Source organism: Poecilia mexicana, unplaced genomic scaffold, assembly GCF_051168715.1.
Source record: "Poecilia mexicana isolate PSO_F unplaced genomic scaffold, ASM5116871v1 scaffold_11, whole genome shotgun sequence".
Lineage (NCBI taxonomy): Eukaryota > Metazoa > Chordata > Actinopteri > Cyprinodontiformes > Poeciliidae > Poecilia > Poecilia mexicana.
The window spans coordinates 3,529,075-3,549,295 of NW_028263380.1; the positions used below are offsets into that span (position 1 = coordinate 3,529,075).

At 39.9% G+C, this 20,221-nt stretch overlaps 1 protein-coding gene across 1 annotated transcript; it reads right to left on the reverse strand.

Moving 5' to 3' along the window:
* Positions 1-1,770: 1,770 nt before the first annotated feature.
* On the reverse strand, positions 1,771-18,872 carry tent5bb (terminal nucleotidyltransferase 5Bb). The gene is made up of 2 exons (XM_014993282.2): positions 18,077-18,872; positions 1,771-5,038 (listed from the first exon to the last, which is right to left on the reverse strand). Exons 1-2 carry the CDS (start codon positions 18,230-18,232, stop codon positions 4,016-4,018), a joined length of 1,179 nt encoding a protein of 392 aa, XP_014848768.1. The 5' UTR covers positions 18,233-18,872; the 3' UTR covers positions 1,771-4,015.
* Positions 18,873-20,221: the final 1,349 nt, after the last annotated feature.

The window sequence follows — 20,221 nt, forward strand, 5'->3', positions numbered from 1 at the left end:
TTGTTTCTTTTCTTTTCATGCATCATCAGTGCTTTTCCTCTCAACATGTCCAATGTGCCGTTTTAACATAAATACAGTCGTTTATTCACGGCGACACTTTGATCAACGTGGCTTTATTGTGTCTATTACAGTTTAAAACCACCTGCTCATAAGATAAAATTATTCAAAAGAAAATGAATCAAGATATTGTTTGTGTAAAAATACTTGGACTACACATCTGTACTTTACGATCCAGCTGTTTTTTTTATTTATTGCTGGTAAACATTTGTGAAATAAAAAAATACATAAACAACTACACCACTGGGTAGTGTCTGAAAATGTGAGCCACATGACTCAGCAACCTTTTAGCTGCTTGTGGAGAAAGCAGTTGTTTGTGCAAGTGAAATAAAACTGTTTGTCAAACAACTTACTTAAGGGCTGTTTAAATGTTGCACAAACCACACGCCTTTAAAATGCTTAACAATGTCTCCAATAAACGAGCTATAGGGCTGCACTTAAACTGGCAGATGTAACAAAAGAGAGCGTTAGGGCTTGTCACAGAAAATTATTAACTCTCTCCCAAGTGCAAATTTTATTTTGGCTTTATGAGCATTTAACAGCCATCTTGTTAAAGCAGAGGGTTAGTTACTAATATACAAAGACTTATAATTGCTCTTTTGTTGCTGCATAGCAACTGAACTTAAGGACTGAAGGTTTTCTAATTTCATTTGAAGTATTTTTGTTTATTCAAGTTCCTTGATTGACTTTTGGACATATTCACATATTCAAATAAACCAGATTTCATAAAACCTGGGTGTTTTGTCCTTTCATATGTACCAAGTGCCAAATAAGTACCAAAAAAAAAATATATATATATATATATATATATAACATAATAATCTCTGATTCATTAAACTTGCCAGAGGAGACGGCGGTCTGTTCAGAGCAGAGCGAGTTCCTTTGAGGCTGCATGTTGTCAGTACATGTTTGCTTCAGAGCGACTCTCCAGGGCTGGTTCTGTTCACCGGATGTCACGGCTGCAGGTCCGATTGACAGTTACTCCACAGAGGCGAATCTCTCTTGTCAGATTCATAAACTGCTCCTCAATCACTCTGAAATCCGCTTTTCTAAAATGAATCGACATTCAGACGCAAGAGTTCCTGCAGACCAGAGCTTCTCTGCATCTTCTCTGGAAACTGTGAGGCTTTGTGAGCAAAAGGTTCACATTAAACCAACGAGAAACTGGTCAAGTAAGGAAGATATTTTATCATCTAGGAGGAAAGTTCCCTTGTTATGCCCCAAAAAGCATAATAAACAAAAGTAAACTTGTGTTTTGAACCCCGTGTTTTTTTTATTTTTTCTACATTCACAAAGGTAAACTTGTGGAGTTTACTAGCACCGTGTGCTTTGACTAAACCCTCAAATGGATCATTAAAGTAATGACAACTCTGCACATCATCTCCATCATCACTGTTATACAACAGACTGTGCCTTCAGTCAGAGGTTTTTCCCAGATTCACTGCGATACAGACGGCTACTAGAGAACTGTCTGAAACTGTTTGAAAACAAAAAGTAACAGGGTTACCATCTTTACGCATGGTAACCCTGTTAGTGAGACATTTTTAACCATCCTAAATACACAAACATTTCCAATAAAAATGTGGTGATCTCCAGAATAGTTTGTAAAAAAAAAAAAAAATGAAATCACTTTTACAGATTAATATGAGTTCATTTATTTTTGGTTCTGTTGGTGTGAGGGTGGATGAAAAGAAAGACCAAAACACACTCGTCTTCCAGCTGTTGAGGTGTTTTAATGAAAAAAACTCAAAGGAAACAAAACCCTGAAACCAAAGGTTAAAACATAAATCTTACATAGCAACTAATTAAAAGAAGATAATATTTAGGCACTTGGAACCATTTACAGTCTTTATTTCTGGTGCTACACAAGAGAGTACTTCTTTTGCCTCCTCTCTCCTCCCAGTCAGTTCAGCTGAAACCACAGAGAGAACAACACGCACAAAACTGCTTTCAGACTCACTTCCAACTATTTACATTTCCGCCAAGCCTCTAATCAAAAAACAAACCGAAGTAGCAACGTTCCTCTCACATATGAATCCTTTGTATTTTCCCCGGCACTTCCACGAGGAGTTAAAGGCCGTCAACAGAGCAAAAAACACATTGATTATAGGTTTCATTTTACCCACACCCTCATCTTTTTATACAGCAGTTTAATCAAAATAACTTAGGTTTTTGGATTTACAAAACAATTTGGCATTAAAAAGGAAAACAAAAGCAGGATTTTTGTCCAAACCGGGTCTTGAGATGTGAATTTTTAGCCAAAACCAAATTGCTGCAGAGGTACTGTGTACACAAATGTCTGTAGTCTCCACAGTGTCACGTTCCCTCCTCCACCACAGGGCGGGCTGCATTCTGGCTCACCCACGGCTCTGGACCCCGACCAGTATGTTGACTAGATGGACCCAAACAATTACTTCCCACGTTCTGTTCGCTGGCAGAATGAGAATAACAAATAAATGACGCGTTCAGGAGGAATGCTTCGTAAATGACATGAGGTGGAATCGTTGCTACAAAGCTCAATGAGCTTTCATGTTCCATCCGTACATCCAGTGTCTTTGGTTCACCCGAGCTCGAGTCTAAAGGACAAAATGTCCAGGAAGGGTCAGCCAGACATTCCTCTCCGACTTCCTCCAGCTCATTCTGGAGGTTCCCAAGGGGTTCCCAAAACAGACCAGGATATTCCAGTGAGTTCTGGGCCTTCCTGAACTGTCCTTCTGATGGGTCATACCTGCAAAGCCTCCAAAGGGAGGTGCCCTGGGGGAATACTTATCATACTAATAATGCATTTTATTTGAAGGTGCCTTTCAAGTCACTCAAGGTTGTCGAACAAGAAATACGGAACAGTAAAAGAGGAAATATCAGATGTCTGAACCACCTAAGCTCTACCTGAGGTGGTTCAGGTAGAGCTGAACCACGAGGGTTAAAGGCCCACCAGACACCAGGGCTGCCCCTGGACGACAGATCTGAAAACTCATTTCAGCTGCTTCTGTTGGCCTTTTGCAGCTGCGCTACCTAATCATGTTGAAGCACTATGACGGTCATCGGAAATGACGGACCGGAGTATTGGACGGAGCTATTGTTTTCCCGAGTTGTTTTTGCTAGCATAGCCATGGCTTCTACTTGTTCAAGTTGGGCACACTCAGCCTGTAGATCCTGTAGGATCCTACAGGATCCTAACATGTACTAGGAAGGCAAATCTGACTGTTTGTTTTTTGTCACAAATATAAAGAAAACAAAGAAGCACAACCCATCACTCTTATTAAGACGATGGTATTACATGACTAGTCCTGAGATGGACTGGCGTTCTGTGCTGGGTGTACCCAGTCTGTCACTCAAAGGTCACTGGAGACAGACACCAGATCCCTCACCACCCTGCAATGGCAAACGGATGGATGTATGGTGGTATGGATGGATGGGCCTGACCAGCGAATATCAGTTTAATACAATATCAGGATAGCAGAAAGACACAGGATTTATTTCCAATAACCATATTTGCCCTTAAACTTGTACTAAATGTTTTGGGAGTTTACTCCATATATCTTCTTAAGTCTATGAATCAAAATAAAAACACGAGTTATAGATAACGCTATAACAGATGTCATAACTAATATATTATCTTGTAGTCTAAGCAATTTAATCACTTCAGATTGTTTGTTTTATTTCTGTATAAATAGCTTAATATTACGCCACGTTATACTGCAAGAACCTCAGGCTGGTCCAAGCCTCAGCCTGACTCATTAGTTTAGTACTAGTTGGTGATATTTTACATCCACTGGGTCTGTGCGTTGTGTGACCCGTACCATCCAGAATCCCAGTTGATCCAGCAGAGCCAGAGCCACAATGCAACACCAACACCTGTTGTGGAGGCAGCGGAGAAATCAAAACAACAAAACATGCTCACCTAATAACAACTTAAAGGTCAAACAAAAAGATGTCCACATATTCCTAAAGATGGTCCTCAGCTGCAAGGCAGCCATGTCTGGTAAGAGTTACTGCGCACGGACATGGACTGAACCTGTGCCACGTAGTAGTTGCTGAAGTTGACGTCTCTGACGTAGGGAGCAGGCTGGTAGTAGCAGGTGATGTTGGACAGGGCGGGGATGGCATTGTGTTCGGCCATGACACGCAGAGCCAGGGCGGATATTAGAGCCAGCGTCTGGCGCCGCTCGTGGCCCATCAGACACACAGTGCTTTCGTCCACCACCTGCCTCAGCGTCAGCAGGTACTCGTAGCGCTTGTGCTCGATTCCCACAAAGTGGTTCTGGAGATACGCCTCCAGCTTCCACTGCTGCTCTGCTATGTCGGGAAAGTCGATGAAGAAGCGCGAGCACATGTAGCGCTGCATCTGCTTCATGTGGCTCTCCGAAGACGGACGGAAGCTGCGCACCAGCAGGTGGCAGTACTTGAGCAGGCCTCCGCCCCGGATCTCTTCGGGGCTTCGGGTGGCGATAGTTCTGGAGCGGAGGTGTTCCAGGGCTTCCTCAAAGTCTCCGTACATGCTCTCACCCTGCACGCTAGGGTGGAAGGTCTCGGACATTGCCGTCTCCGAGCAACGGTCGAACAGCAGTAACGAGTCCAGCGAGATCTGGAAGGAGTCCACACTGAACTCGAACTGCCTCCTCAGGGAGTCGACGAACTTTAGCTCCACATTCTTGCCAGTGTTGTTGGACAGTGAGATGAGGCTCCAGCGATCTGTGTCGTTGCAAACTTTCACAAGTTTTTGCACATACGCCTCCTTCAGGGCCAGGGCTGTGATTCTCTCCCTGCACACGCCTTCAGGCAGGAAGTCCACCAGGCAGTCCAGCACCACGTCCTTCACCAGGCGAAATGTCTTATCATCAGAAAGACGGAGGCCAAATATTAGGTCCAGGTCTTTGTAGCCGAGGCCGTTGTCCTGGTGAAGCACGTGGCTGGCTGCAGAGCCGTTCAGCTTCACGTCACGCACAGCCACGCCCTTCTCCTCCAGACGAGCTCTGACCACCTGAAGCACACAGAGGAGGAGACAGAAAATTGAGTGATGTGATTATAAGAAGGTACAAGTCAAGGTAAGTCTTTAGGGTTTATACATTCAAAAAGATTGCATTATGATTCTATTGTTTCTGTTTATGAGAACATGCTATTAGTGTATTTATACACATGAACTTTAGCTAAATTCTGTCCAAGGTTTTTACCAAAAATAATTCAAAAGGGAAACCAGAGAAATGCAAAAAGATCAGAAGTTTGATGATACTTAAATAATCATAATGATCAGCTGATCAGCATCAGCTCCTGTTATTTACTCATCAGATTCATAACAAAATGCAGAATCGCACACCTCTAATGTTTCACTAAAAATTATGTTTCACAGAAAGGCCAAACTGTTTAATTTTGTTCTTATTTGACTAAATACACATCTTGCTTGTGGTAAATAGGACTTCTTATGGGTTTTGCCCAATAAGAGCCTTCAACGACTTTTTAAATTCTCCCATAAAGGTAAGATTTATAGAGTGCATGGCTAACACAGATTTTTCTACACTGAACAAAGAAAACAAATGATCCAACTTGAATATATTGCTTGTTAATTGGTCACAAGTCATCAAATTAGGTTTATCCAAGAGAATTTATGTTAAGTTAAAGAAACATAAATGAAGTAAGTTTGACAAAACTTACTTGTAAAAAATAAATAAATATTAAGTTGGAGATGCATTTTCTTTTTTATTGTGTTAGTCTAACAATGACACCTAAACAGTGACAGCCATGATGGCCATTTGATGCCTAAAATCTTCTCAAAACAGTAGTATTTTTATTGCAGTTAAATGATAGAAACACAGGCTATTTACTAATTAGATGTATTCTGGGGGTAAATAGTTAAACTTTTTATTTTATGCTAAAATAAAACACACCTTTCCACATATTTTCACATATTTGGTAAGATAATAATTTAATTCTGCCCCAAACTTATGCTCTACTATGTGTTCCTCTGGTTGATCAGATCTATCCATAAAGTAAAATATATTAATTTTATCTGTCTACAGTATATTTACAGTATCCAAGTAATTTAAATATTGTTACTTTATCTATCCATGTATGAAATAAATGTAGCAAGTGACAAAAGTAACTTGACATTTTGTGAAGCTACATTTTGTAACTTAACGAAATGTAAAAAAGGTGAAGAAATTTGAAAACTTTTGCTTTATTTTTTTGTAGAATTCCTGTCAAATCAAGTGGTACTAAGTCCATGAGTCAGATTCTGTTTCAGCAACCTGCTCCAGAGCACCAACAGTAAAACGGCTGCCTAGAAAAATGTGATACATCACCCAAAAATAATGACACCAGAGATAGCCATCTGCTGCCTGCGGGTGACACTGTCCCACATACTGCAAAGCAGATCTCTAGGAAAGCAAAAACCTGGTTTAGCAGACTGATTTGATCGACTGCACAGGAAAGCAACAGCAGACACAAACCCTCACTGACTGAGAAGATGGTTTATTTGAAGACTGGAGCCCACGCTGCTCTGCTGGGAGAGTTAGGAACATTTCTGAACAGTGTAGACACATTCATGTTTCCTGTCAGTTTGACTAAACCACTGAAGCTCAAAAACTCAAAACACAGCTGGCCATTTAAAAACTTTCACTGAGCCTTAGGGATCCATCATCGCTGTCTTGTAGTTATGGATTTCAGCACAAACAGATGTCAAAGTGCAAATAAAAAGTGCTGGGTTATTTCTTAAATCCCCACACTTGGTTTTAGAAGTTGGCTTGGTTTAATTGCAATTTAAGTCAGAAATTCTGACCCCATGTTGCTGAGTTAGAGAAAAGACTAAAAAAGCTTCATCATTCTTCAGAGACCAGCACTTTAAATCAAAGTGACCTGATTACGAAATAGGAAGATGGTAAAGAAATACTGTAGCAACTTTACACAAAAGAACAGGTACTTTATTCCAACATAATATTAGCCGCTCAGCTGCTGAATTAAACTGTGACCATGTAACTGGTCATAAATTCAATATAAAACAAGCTACGTTTTATGTAGTTAAATACTAAGGCTCTTATTTACCAAATTTAATTGTCAACTAAAGGTGTATTCTCACCAGCCTTGTTTAGTCCGCTTTAATCAAATTCTAGTTAGTTTGCCTAAGAAGTCCAGTTCATTTGGAAGGTCTAATTGATCTCTGGCCCACATACAAATATAGGTGTCGGTTTTAGAACCTACTTTGCTTTGACTCCAAGCCTGCTTGTTTGGGATGAAAACAAGAAGTCAGAAGATTGTCGGTCACCTATTGTCTACGTCAGGGGTCCCCAAACTATGGCCTGCGGGCCGGATCCGGCCCGCCTCCTCATTTGGTCCGGCCCCCTGAACAATACCAGAGAGCATTCAGTGTTTTTTTTCATATATATGTGGATTTTTCTTCAACCACCAGGGGGGCTGTTGAGCAGATATGAAACTTAGTTTCCCTCAATGGAATATATACTAGTCAGTACCAGTCACCGTTTCGCTCACGGTTTTTTTCCATTTGCATTCTGGGTAAAAATCTATCTACAAACGCGAATATGTCGTCGGCAGTAATCCTGCCCCCCCTCGCCCCCCGGTCTGGTCCCCGACCAGAAAAGGGAACAGTTATGTGGCCCTCGCAGGAAAAAGTTTGGGGACCCCTGGTCTATGTCATGCAGTAACTGGTTGCATCATGAGAGCGACACCCTTACGTCCAACCTGCCATTTGTAAAATCTCACAACAGCCAGTAATTCTCAAAAAAACCACAGACTGAGTAGGATGTTCAACATAGCTTGTTGGGTTGTGTTGTACAGATCTTGTCATGCTACTTTTCAGACTCTGGGGCCGCCCAACTCTAAGATGACCCCCACCCACAACAGCTGTTACACAATTGTAATGGAAAACTACTCAAACTCTGTTGAGTAGAGCTGAACCGAGTCGAGCTACACTGCTAGGTTCTAGTGAAACGCAACCATAAGTGAACAATCTAAAAGTGCTGGACTTTAGATGAATAACCTGCATGCATTGTGAGACATTTTCTCGTCTTAATATCAGTGGCTTTTACTTTTTCCTTTGGTTGTATTCATATTCCTGCAGTTCATCTGAGGAGTGGGAGGGCGAAGGATTTTTTTAACCATCTGGCCATCTTCCCAGGACCTGCTTTCCTCTTCATAGATACTTCATAGGGTCTTAGGCAATTCCTTAAAGCCTCATCAAGGTTTCTGATTGCCTGTGGGATCCCAAAGGCATCTCTAGCTGTCTTCAGTATCTGCAGAGTTGAAGGCAACATTGCGGATGTTGAAGTCTTTCAAACCCCCCAGCAGCCATCACCGTGATCCTCTTGGATATCATTTGGCCACATTTACTGAATGGATTACATTCCGATATTCTTGTTGTACATCCCGTTTAGATGGATCTGTGATGGACAATGGACAGACATGCTGATTGTCGTAGTTTGTTGTCAGATTTGATTTTAAAACAGTCTCACCCTAAAAAAGAACCAAGAGGCACTCCACTTTGTTGCGTAAGAAGGTGAATAAACGCATAAAAATTCAGAGGCTTTCTATTCATCCAGCTGATACCAGACACCAGTTTATGTCTAGTAGTGTCAAGAAAAAAAGATCATCTCCACATTTGATGTGTTTTTTTATTTTTGTCTTAGAAACTTAACATCTGAAGGATGGCGAGTTGTTTATACAGTCCCATTTATGCTTGAAAATGTAAAAAAAAAAAAAAAAAAAAAAAAAACACACAATCCAACTAATAAAAAAATATATATTGGATGTGGGAAGAAATTACTCATGGTTTCACAAAATCTCTGACCTCAGTTTTAAAAGTGGGTCTGAGTTAACGGCACGTCCCAATCCATCTGTCTGTCCTGTGAGGAGCAGAACCCCGGACCCCGACTCTCCCACCTGGCATGATATCCATAACAAGTCATGAAACAGACTAGTGTATTTCCCCCATGACGCTCCAGCACCTGGTAAGCGCAGCAAGGGGAGACACTTCCGCCAATGCCGGAGCAAAGAAGCCTTGTAAAACAGAGCCGCAAACACACCAGACTGTCTGGTGTTGACAACGCCTTGGCAACAAATAACAGTCTCTCCACTCCAGTCCTGCTGTCTCAATAGTTTCCTCAGCTATTTCATTAAAAGTTGTGGTCTGGATGTGTTTTTATTATGGAAGTTTGAAATTACACAACTATTTACCAGCCCCCAGCTCCCTGGACACCCACGAAAAGCTCTAGGCAGTGAGTCAGACGATCTTGCCAAGCGAATGGCGGCTGAGATCGAGCAGCACCCTGACCTTCAATTCCCTCCACAGCAGTCAAGTCACACAGTAGCCTGGCAAGCAGCAGGGGATGATGACAATGATGATGGTTTTTCCTCTGGTCAGAAAACCTTCCCAGAAATGTCTTCGCATGGGTGGTCGTTCCACCTGTGTGCTGGTAGCAGTTGAGAGTTTTTGTTTTGTTTTGGGTCAATGAAGTATTTGTTCCATCGCGTCGAGGACTCACAGAATGTCTCGGATCACTCTGGCTTTATTTGACTAAATTATATCCAAGAGACAAATTTAGGGAGATTCCAGGCGCAGCAGAGTTTTGAGTGGACTGTATAAAGTTAATGTTATGAGAACAACTCGGTACAACCGGGGGTTGATTTAATTTGCTCAGTTCGCCTCCATCTTTGCAGCACCAACGTTTGTTTAAGTACTTTACCATTTCAAATTTTATCATTTTAGTATGGCCAGCATGCTAAATCTGATGCCAGTAAATGAGATTATAATTTAAATTGGGCCAAGTCTTTTTACTATACATGTGTGGAAAAAACATATATGTAGTAATATATAAATGTTCACTGTTATGCTGATGATATTTAGCTATGCAGTGGGTCAAACAGTTAACATATTTCTAGAAGTGATATTATTACTACACATAACTTAATTTCTGAACTTGCTAGTTGTAGTTTCTTTTCATGTATGGATTAGTCGGGTGGTTACAACACCTGGTTATGAGAAATAGTCATATTATGACCATAAACTCATATTATTGGAATAATGCCATAGTACTACGAGAACAAAGTCCTATGAGAATGAAATCAAAATAATGTGAGAATAAAGTTGTAATATTTGACTTTTTATCCTCGTAGTAATACAAATTTACTCCCGTACCATCTTATGCTTAAGATAATATGACTTTATTTTCATAATTTATTTTTATTCGATGGCATTACTAAATTCTTTTTTAAAATTCATTTTCTTAGCAACCTATTATTTGTGCTAAGCTTTTCTAAAAGATGAAAGAAATGTTTAAGTATTTAAATGCTTTTACAAGACTCCGTGTTCTATCATCACCGTGAAAAAAAACAGTAGATTTGAAGGCTATATTTCTCCTAGTGCCCTCCTCTGGGAGCACGTGGTGTCTTCATTTTCCTCAGCCTCAACAAAAGCAGAGTGGCTGGTTGGTCCACAGCCCGGCGAGTCGGACGCTGACGACCATAGCATCTGGTCTTTGCTTACCTCACGGGCCTGTTGCACAGCATTATAACGGTCAGTAATCCATTCCTCACGGTCTGATTCATATCCAGGCACTACTGTCCATGACAGAGCAGTTCCAGAGTCTCCCCACCGCCTTCCCCTCCGGCTACGAAGCCCTTTGGTCGAGCGTCTGCGTTTGCCATTGTGTCGTGTGACGCAATATGGAGGCTGCGGAACAGCCCACCAGAGGGAGCAACATGAGCCACCGTCGTGGGTTCCGGCTGTGGTTTGATGACTGCTGATGTTAAATAAGTCTGAGAGTGCAGAAGTGTCATTAACAGTAGAAGTTTTTCCTCCACTGCTCCCAGCGCTCACTCCCAGCCTGACCACAAACAGATGGTATTCAAATGTGGGCCACGGACGAATCTGCTACTGAAGGAAAGTGGGTTGAGGGTGGTGAAGGGTGGAGGAGGAGGGTAAGGGGGTCAGCTACTAATGCCATCATCCACTATGGTATGGTAAGGCTTGATGACTAAACTGCTTCCATCTGCCTCATGCGGACGCCTCATGTGACATGACAAGCTTAAAGGGGCAATATCATGTAAAAATCTATGTTTTTGTGCTTTACATAATGTTATGTTATTCCCTCGTTAAAAACAAACACGGAGTGTTGCTTTGACTCTTTCATGCATGTTTGTGAAATCTTTTAATCTCCCGTGGCAACCATACAGCTGAGCAAAACGCCTGGGTTGACCTAGCTCCGCCTTCAAGAACGAACCTCCTCCTCCAAGCTGCAGTTGATAAATTGTCAAGTTTCCGCATCACACAGCAGCTCCCCTTCCCCTTTTTAACTCCTCCACTCAGCTCCTTCAGACTAGCCAGGAGCGATTAGCAAACACCCAGTGGAACTGAGCATAAGCTGAGCTCATGGTAGGAGCTACTTCTCAGAGTAACGTTGGTAAAAACGTTGTTAAAGGGATAATAGAGGAGCCATGTTGTGAAGACTTCCTGAAAGCGGATTTTCAGAAAGAGGAATTTTTAAAGAGACAGAGCCCCAATTTTAAGGCGTTAAATTACAAAGTAAAAAGACTTTTAAGTCATTTTTGATGTATAAAAATATTTTATACAACTGAAGGTAACATAGTTACTTGATTATGCTACAAAATACCACTATGTGTCTGGAAAACGTAACACTGCCCCTTTAAGGTGGAAGAAATTGTGGCCTTACATGTGTGACTTAATTAAATATTTGTATCTCTAACTTATCCACCGATTTAAATGGTGAGAAATAAATTTGATTTAGTTCCACTGTGACTTGTTACATTTTTTTCAAGTCATGTTGCTGTATCCCATAAAATACTTCTTCCCATTACTACAAGTTCTGCTATCTACCAAAAGTATTTGTTGAGTCATCATGTATTTATGTGCTTTAGCTGGACCTGCAAAGATAATTTTCACAATTGCTAGAAAAAGTAAACTTGCGCCATCCATTTGGAGCAGCAGGGGGGGGGGGCTCAACAGGTTCAAAGCCAGAGAGCACTTATTTAAAAGGCAAGAAAGCAAAGTCTGACAGCAAAGTCCATCTCACAGTGAACTATGGCAGACCCCTGCAGCAGAGGTCAACAGGCCCAGAGAATAAGGTGGAGAGAATGAGCCGATTTATTCCCCTTAGGAGACTGAAGACTAGACTCAAACATTTTTCACACATGCTCATCTCAGTGGGAAGTGGAGGCAGTTCATATGACACATAAACCATGTTTTTATACACAAACACGAAATCTGCTGTCACCAGAATACAGCATGATCTGATCTACAGTGGTTTGAAAAAGTGTTTGCCCCCTTCTTGAGTCTATTTTGTTTTTTTGTTGGTTTTTTTGTTTTTTTGCGTGTTTGACTTGCTTCTGTGTTTCAGAACATCAAAGCCATTTAAATATTTGTCAAAGACACAACAAGTAAACACAAACATGCAGTTTTAAAATGAGAAAAAAACATCAAAACCTACATGTTCCTGTGTGGAAAAAGTGATTTCCTCCTTCCACATCACTTAACTTTGGTTTATCAGGCCCAGACTTGACTACTGCCACACCTGTTTTCAATCAAGCCATCACTTAAATGGCACCTGCATGTTAAAGTGAAGAACACCAGAAGATCCTCAAAAGCCAGACTCATGTCGAGATTCCAAAAAGTTTCAGAGACACGGCAACAATCCCACCTCTGGACGGCTGGAAAACAACAAAATGAAGACTTTGGAGTGGCCTTGCTGAAGTCCTGACCTGAAACCCGTTGAGATGCTGTGACCTTAAAAAGTCGTTCACGCTCCAAAGTGAATGAATTACAACAATTCTACAAAGACGAGTGACCAGAATGTCCTAGAAAAGACTCTAAAAACTCATCGTAGTTGTTGCTACTCAAGGCGACCCAAGCAGTTAGTAGGTTAGTGGGCAATCACTTTTTACACACATACCCATGTGGGTTTGGATTTTTTTTTTCCCTTAATAATTCACTTTGTGTTTACTTGTGTTGTCTTTGATTAATATTTACATTAGTTTAATGTTCTGAAACACTAAAGTGCGACAAACATGCAAAAAAAAGGAAATCAGGAAAAGAGGAAACAATTTTTCATACCACTGTACAAACCAACTGTTTGACCCAGATACAGTTTCCAAATAAAATCTCACATTTTTTTCAAACCAAATCTGATTTTAATCTTTTTCTACTAAAAAAAAAAAAGGACCGAAACTATTTTCAAAAACTTGTTCTTATTTGAATCACCCCTTTTAGGAGATGACCTGAATTCAAAGTCCAACTGAAGAAAAGGGTGCAGGTTTTCAAAAAATGTAATCTTCATAGACAGAAAGTTTGATTAATTGACAAAATAGATTTATCCACAGTACTTTTTGTACCATTCCCACTGTGAATGTCCCATTGACATTCACAATGGGAATTTTCTTTCCTATGCTAACATGTCTCTCATCACCATTGAAACAAAAAGGGTGAAGGACATTAGAAAGACAGATTGATACAGATTTGATGTTTCCAGGAAACAAATAGATCACCACTTGGGGCAAAATGCATTCCATTTTATTTTCAACTTACTTAAAAAGCATAGTTGTGGTGTTAGGATGTCTTACTTTGCCTAGAAATTGAAATGGGGCAGTTTGAAACTCTCCCAATATGATAGCCATGGCTAAAAATACAGAGTGAAATCTTTAGGATTCAATCATTTAGATTAATACATACAAATTTAGTAAAAAAGAAATTTAAACACTCTAGCCTGAGGTTGAGTGCTTTGACAGATCGCTCTTATCTTGGGAACTTCAGTTTCTGTTACTTTCGAGAGCTGAAATATTTCCAAAAAGCTGAATTTCTCCAGCAATTGAAGACAGAATTAAAAACAGGAGAAACAGTAAAGCCTTTTACCAGCCCTGTAAAAAAATCCATGTATGAAAGATTAAACAACAGAAGCCTAAAAGCTGCTGAAAAGAGTCAGCCAAGAAGTTTAATCATCTCTGGAGTCTGAACCGTGAAATGGATTTTCATACTTTCCCCTTTCTTCCAATGCGATAAAGTATCGACTCTTTGAAGACGGGTTGGGCAACACCAGGCCAAAATCTAAAAAGTTCAGATTTTTGGGGGGATTACTTTAAGATTTGAGACTGTGTTTTTAATTTAGAAATATGAGGGTGTCCATGAAACCGGGGATCAGAACTTTCAATGAATCTGTTCCACTTTGAAGTTGTGCACACATGTGGCTTTGTTGAATTTGCTGATGGTTTTGTGCCGTTCCGAACTTTGTGTTCTTTCCGTTTTTATCAATCCGGGGCAATTCATTTGAAATAGTGAGCACCTGCTCCCGCTATAAAAGAGGTGCAGTCCATTTTCGTAACCATTTGCGGACGAAATTTCCACGCCGGAGGCAAACGCAGGGAGGGATTTTTATTTATTTTCTCTTTTTGTCCTGAAAACGACTGCTGACGTCTCAAAAAGTCAGCAGCAAGTCACTACAAACAAACAGTTTCTCACTGAGATATCCACACGAGCTAATTCGATTAGCGTATTTTAACAAAGCGCAAAAACGGTCGGAAATGTTGCAACACCAGACTGTGAAGGCTTTTGATTTTGTTGTTGACAACCTGTGGCCATATGCTGTTGGCTGCCGTGTCAGAACAATGTGCTGCACTGTTTAATACCATCAATCACTTGGTCCACAGTGATTCATACATTTTACAAGGGATTTCAAATTTAATTCCATCTGCTGCTGATTAAACCGAACTCTGTTTACATGGCTTAAGTTGATCAAAGCCCAAATTATACTTGGTTTGCTTTGTAACTTGACATCATATCCAGCCAACACTTGTCTAAAAACAACACACATTTCTCCACTGGTTGTTTTTTTACCAACAGATATCAAGAACACAAGATTTGCAACGTGCATTTGATGAGTAGCAGATAATCCTCTTAATGTCTTCATTTAGTAGAAATCCAGCCTGGTTAGTCCCTCAGTGTGGCGCCATTTAAACACGAGGCGGCGATTATTTGCACTGGAAGCGGACGTTGGATGTTTCCTGTCTGAAACATGTGCTGAGAACATGTACAGCATTTACAGTCAGATTGACTATCAGATGTTTTATCAGTTTATTTGAGTCAAATTTCTTAATTACTTGCATTGCTGCTGTTTGTTTGTTTTTGTTTTTTTCCCCATTTATTTCTTTTGGTATTTTATCAAAACATGTCTCTCAGCTGTGAATGAGATCTTGGATCTCCAGGGGGCAACCTGTATGAAGAAAATGTCCAACAAATAAGTAAATAAATAAGAAACAAAGAAATAAATATAAAAAATGAATCAATGATTGGAAATGTTTTAGGCATTCTGTGTTCAATGTGTGTTCCACATAGGAAGATCATTTGTGGCGCACCGCCTCCACCCTCCATTTATTGTGTAAATAATTATTGGTTTGCGGATAAATAAGACACCCAATGCTTATGTAATGATAGTTTAAAGGCTCATAAAACTCCCATAAACTCCTATGACGCTGTCCACCAACTAATCTGAATTTCCACTAATTAAAGACACCAAGAGAGAAGTCTACTGCAGGTGAGAAATTTACTGCTTCTAATCCTTTATTAAAACCTTGTTTCAAAAGATTTTAAGCTGTCCCTTTAAGGAGAACTCAACACCTGTAGAGCAACAAAGCTGATGTGTGTGGAAGAACATCTAAAGCTCCAAATCACAAATCAGCTTCCTGAACTTTGATGTCTGTATAGCGGCAGAGCGTGTTTAAAAAGAAGTTTTAATAAATCAAATATCTGACTGTTGTAATCAAAACGAATAAACCTTAATCTACACCAAAGACCATTTCAAGCTGCATTAAACCAAATTTTCAGATTGTTTTATCTGGAACATTCATTCTGTGACCTGGCAACCTTTAAAACACATCATTATGTGTTTTATTCTCCCTTTCTCAAAAAAAAAACAAAAAAAAAAACTCACACACCTTCCATAGACAAAAAAAAAAAGTTGCGCCAGAAACACAACAAAAATCCCATTGGGCTTTTCAGCAGCAACAGATTGCCTCTGTGGAACACGTGAGGGAACCGCTGGGTGAATTTTCCGAAAGCCGCTCTCTCTGAGAGGTCCATAAAAAAAAATGTAGCAGTTCATGCAAACAGAACTGCTTGGGGTCTCCGTTGCCTACAGGACTGTATAATGAAGGAAACACATTAGCAGGGGGGCTGCTGGGAGCAGATGCTGGGGTCTGCCTTGATGGTAGAGCCCTTTAAAGCACATGTGTGCTTTAAAGGGCTCCACCCCTCCGCCCCCAACCCCTGACAGGATGACTTCTGAAAATATGAATTATGTAAAGTGAGATATACAGCGGATTAAAGCACCACCTGAAGTACATCCATTGATAACGGCAGCACAGGCTTTTCCTTAACCAGTAAATCAAATGATCTGAAAAGAACTAGAGGAAAAGTGAGCGAGTGGAAAACTGCAGTCACAGTGTTAGCTCATCCCCACATGTCTGTGTTACTAGTGTGAGCAGTTAAATGTGTCCAATACTCCAAAAACACAAACGCTTACCAAGTATTTTGGGTCTAGTTTCCAGAGCAAATACCTTACTACACCTGAAATAAGACAAAACTAACTTCAGCAAGATTTAGGAGTTTGTTTAAGGTAATAATCCCTTAATATTGATTAAAAAGTTTTAGTTCCACTGGCAGATTATTTCACTTATATAACATTGGAAAAACATCTCATTATAAATGAAATAATCTAGTACGTTTTCATCATACTAGATGAAAACAAATTATGGACTATTTTAAGTCCATAATTCCATTATTAAGGAATTATGGACTTAAAATAGTTCCTATATCTTGCTGAAAAGTTACTTATACTTTAGTTTAGTCTTATTTCATGCATACTAAAATATTTGCATGAAAAACTAGACCAAAACCACATTGTAACATTTTGTACTTTTGCAGTGAAAGAGAAAAGAACAGTTGATTAACAGAGAAGTGTCATCCAAACAACACTTTCAAATAAGAATTAATATGTATGGAATGGATGAAGATAATACTCAAACTCTATGCAATAGAGCACCTGACTAAATTAATATTAATGAGTGTGCAGGAGGTAAATAAAAAGTGTTGCATATTCTGAAGCTTGAATTTGCAAGTTCGACTATGTCAAAGTCATACGCATTATCAGAGCCGGCCCTAGGCAGAATCAAATTAAGCTGCCGCTGAGGCCACCTCTCCTCCAGGCCAGCAGGCGGTGCCAACAACACCTGACCTCTCAGACAGAAAGTAGATCTCTGGACTTCACATTTCACAGTTTCGAATTATTTACGTGGAATAAAAATACTCCACTAGGTATGTTAAGCTAGGAACAACACTGTTGGAGATGTGAGCGAACCTGACAGAATCATAGCAACACTCCAGGTTCTTCAGAATGGTTTGATTCAAAGAGAACATTTAAATGGATAAGACTGCCATCATCTGTTCCATAACATAACAAGACGTAAAGCTCAGAAAAGTCAATTTGGCATAACGCCTCCCTCCACTTTGAAGAATTTTGGAGACGCCCATAAACTTGGTCCAAATTCTGCCATAGGTCTTCACAAAATCATAAAATAGTCATCAAACACATCTAACAGTGAGCTTGATGACATATCAAACTTAAATAACAAGAAGTATTGGCTCTATACCAAAATATGCAGTATGACACCCCTAGTGAAGTCAGGTAATCACAGTCCTAGTAATCAAAGAACATACTTTTAGTTTAATAGTTATGATTTCACTGTCTTATTTTCACTGTCTGAATCGTTCTTGCTGGAACTACTAATAACTAATTGATTTATGTTTGGACTGTCTGAATTTTGCAGTGCTTTATATAACAGTCAGACCAAATGAGCACTTTATTTATTCCTTTTTATTTAATGAATAATCTGAACTGGAAATGGGGGGCAGTTTTGAATCAGGGCCCTACTGAATCACGGACCGGCTCTGTACATTTTCTTTTTCCAACTTTATCATAAAAAAGAAGAAGGAAAAAAAATCACACAAACTCACCTGGATGATCTGCCGGGGCTTCACGGACAGCGTGGGGAAGTTCCCGCGGCCGTGGATGGGAACGCTCTCCCCGAGGATGGAGTCCAAGCGGCGCACCTGATCCCAAGACAGGACGCTGAGCCGCCGACTCTGCTCCGGGGTATCACCGGACGACATGACGACCGCGGGTCGATGGACACTGCTGCGGGGCACGAGCACTCCTCTCGCGCGCTGGGATGGTGGTGGGAGAGTTAAGACGACAGCGGATCGAGCGTCGCTTCCCTTCACAGAAAGATCCAGAACGCGGTTCGGTGTTAGGAAAGTTTACTCAAAAGCCAGCGGACATCTCCCAGAAGCAGCAGCCACTCTTCGTGACCGTCTCCTCTCGCCGTCTCCTCTCCGCAGATTAAAGATCCTCGGAACTCAAGACCGGGTCTTTTCTCACCCAGCTGGGATTACCACGCGCCTCCCCATTGGCTGGACGTAGATTTATGAATGCTCTGACATACAGAAGGGGCTGCACCGATTTAACACACCTACCTCTCATGCGTCAGACGGACGTTCTGTCACAGGAGGAAATTTGAGAGCGCTCCATAGAACTTAAAAAAAAAAAATTCTTCTACCGTAAAAAAAGAAAAGAAAGAAATTTGGTTATTCAACTGTAGAAGTGTTCTCAATCGGGGAAAAAACTCCCAGCACTCTCTCCAAACTCTGTATTCATTGCAAAACCACAAAATTTGACCAAGTATTTCACGTCTAGTTGCAAATGTTTTAGGACACTAGAAATAACACAAAACTAACTTACAAGTAACTTTTCACCGAGATATAGGATTTGGCTTTAAGTCAACATTCACTTTTGTTTTTTCACTTATGACATGAAAATTTGTCGTTACAAGTGGGTGAAAAAACAGCCAGTGGAACTAGTACTTTTATTTTATATTTAAGAATATTGACATAAAATAATCTCATATCTGGCTGTAGAGTTATTAGAAAGTTAGCTTTGTTTTATTTCAAGAATACTAAGATATTTGAACTAGAAACTAGACCAGAAGTCTGCAGCCTGTGGCTCTGGAGTCCTAAGTGGCTCTCTGGACCTTTTAGAAAGCTCTTAATGCTTAGGTCAGAATGAACAAATGTTTATGAACATACATATAATAAAAAATGTAGAATTTAGCAGTTTATGCATTTTTATTGCATTTCCACAATAGATTGAGACTAAAAAGTCTGTTTTTTCTCTCTCTCTCTTTCAAAATGTAAACATTGAAATAAAATGGTGGCTCTGCAAAAAATATTTACAGTATTTTTGATGAATACTGTAAATATTCATCAAAATATTCATCAAAGATTATGAGTCGTTGTTTTCTGAAATATCACGTAACATTTGTGCCTCTAAAGAAGTTTTATTAAGCTGGCCTAAGGGCATAAAATGGTTGTAAAAGGTTTTTTGAATGTTTGACAAAAAACCTGATTAAATGTGTTTTTTTACAGTATGTGTCTCATCTATACACCATCTAACAGCTATAAATTGAACAATGTGAGAGTATGAGCAGAAACATTACAACTTCATTTGACAATTAGGAAAAAATATTTTAATCACAAAATACAACTTTCTTATCACTAATTTCTGTAAAATGTTTTTGTCAGCCTTTCAGTACTGATATTTATTTACAGTGCCTTGCAGAAGAAGTCATGCTCCTTGAACTTCATCCCACTGTCACATCACAACCACAAGCTTTTCCTGGATTTTTAGATTTTTTTTAAGGGATGGACCAACACAAAGTGGCATAATTGGTCAAATTAAATGAAAGTGATGCATGGTTTCTAAAAACAAATCCTTCAGAAACAAAAAGTATTGTGTCCACATCCAACCCTCTGAATATGACACCCCAAAATCAAGTCTTCTTTTACTAATATGATTTAGTATTCAATAGTCAATAACAAACCTTTGAATTTAGGCAAAACTGATACAAATTCCAAGAGTAGAACAAAAAAGATTTGGATGTTTTGTGAATATCATAGAGGTTTATTAGAAAACATCAGTGAAATTAAATTATGAAATCAGTGGAACATAACAGCCAGCTTGACACACACTTCAAACTTACATGATCATCATGGGGAATCGACTATTAACCATTCCTAAAAATAAAAGCGTGCAATACATTTTAG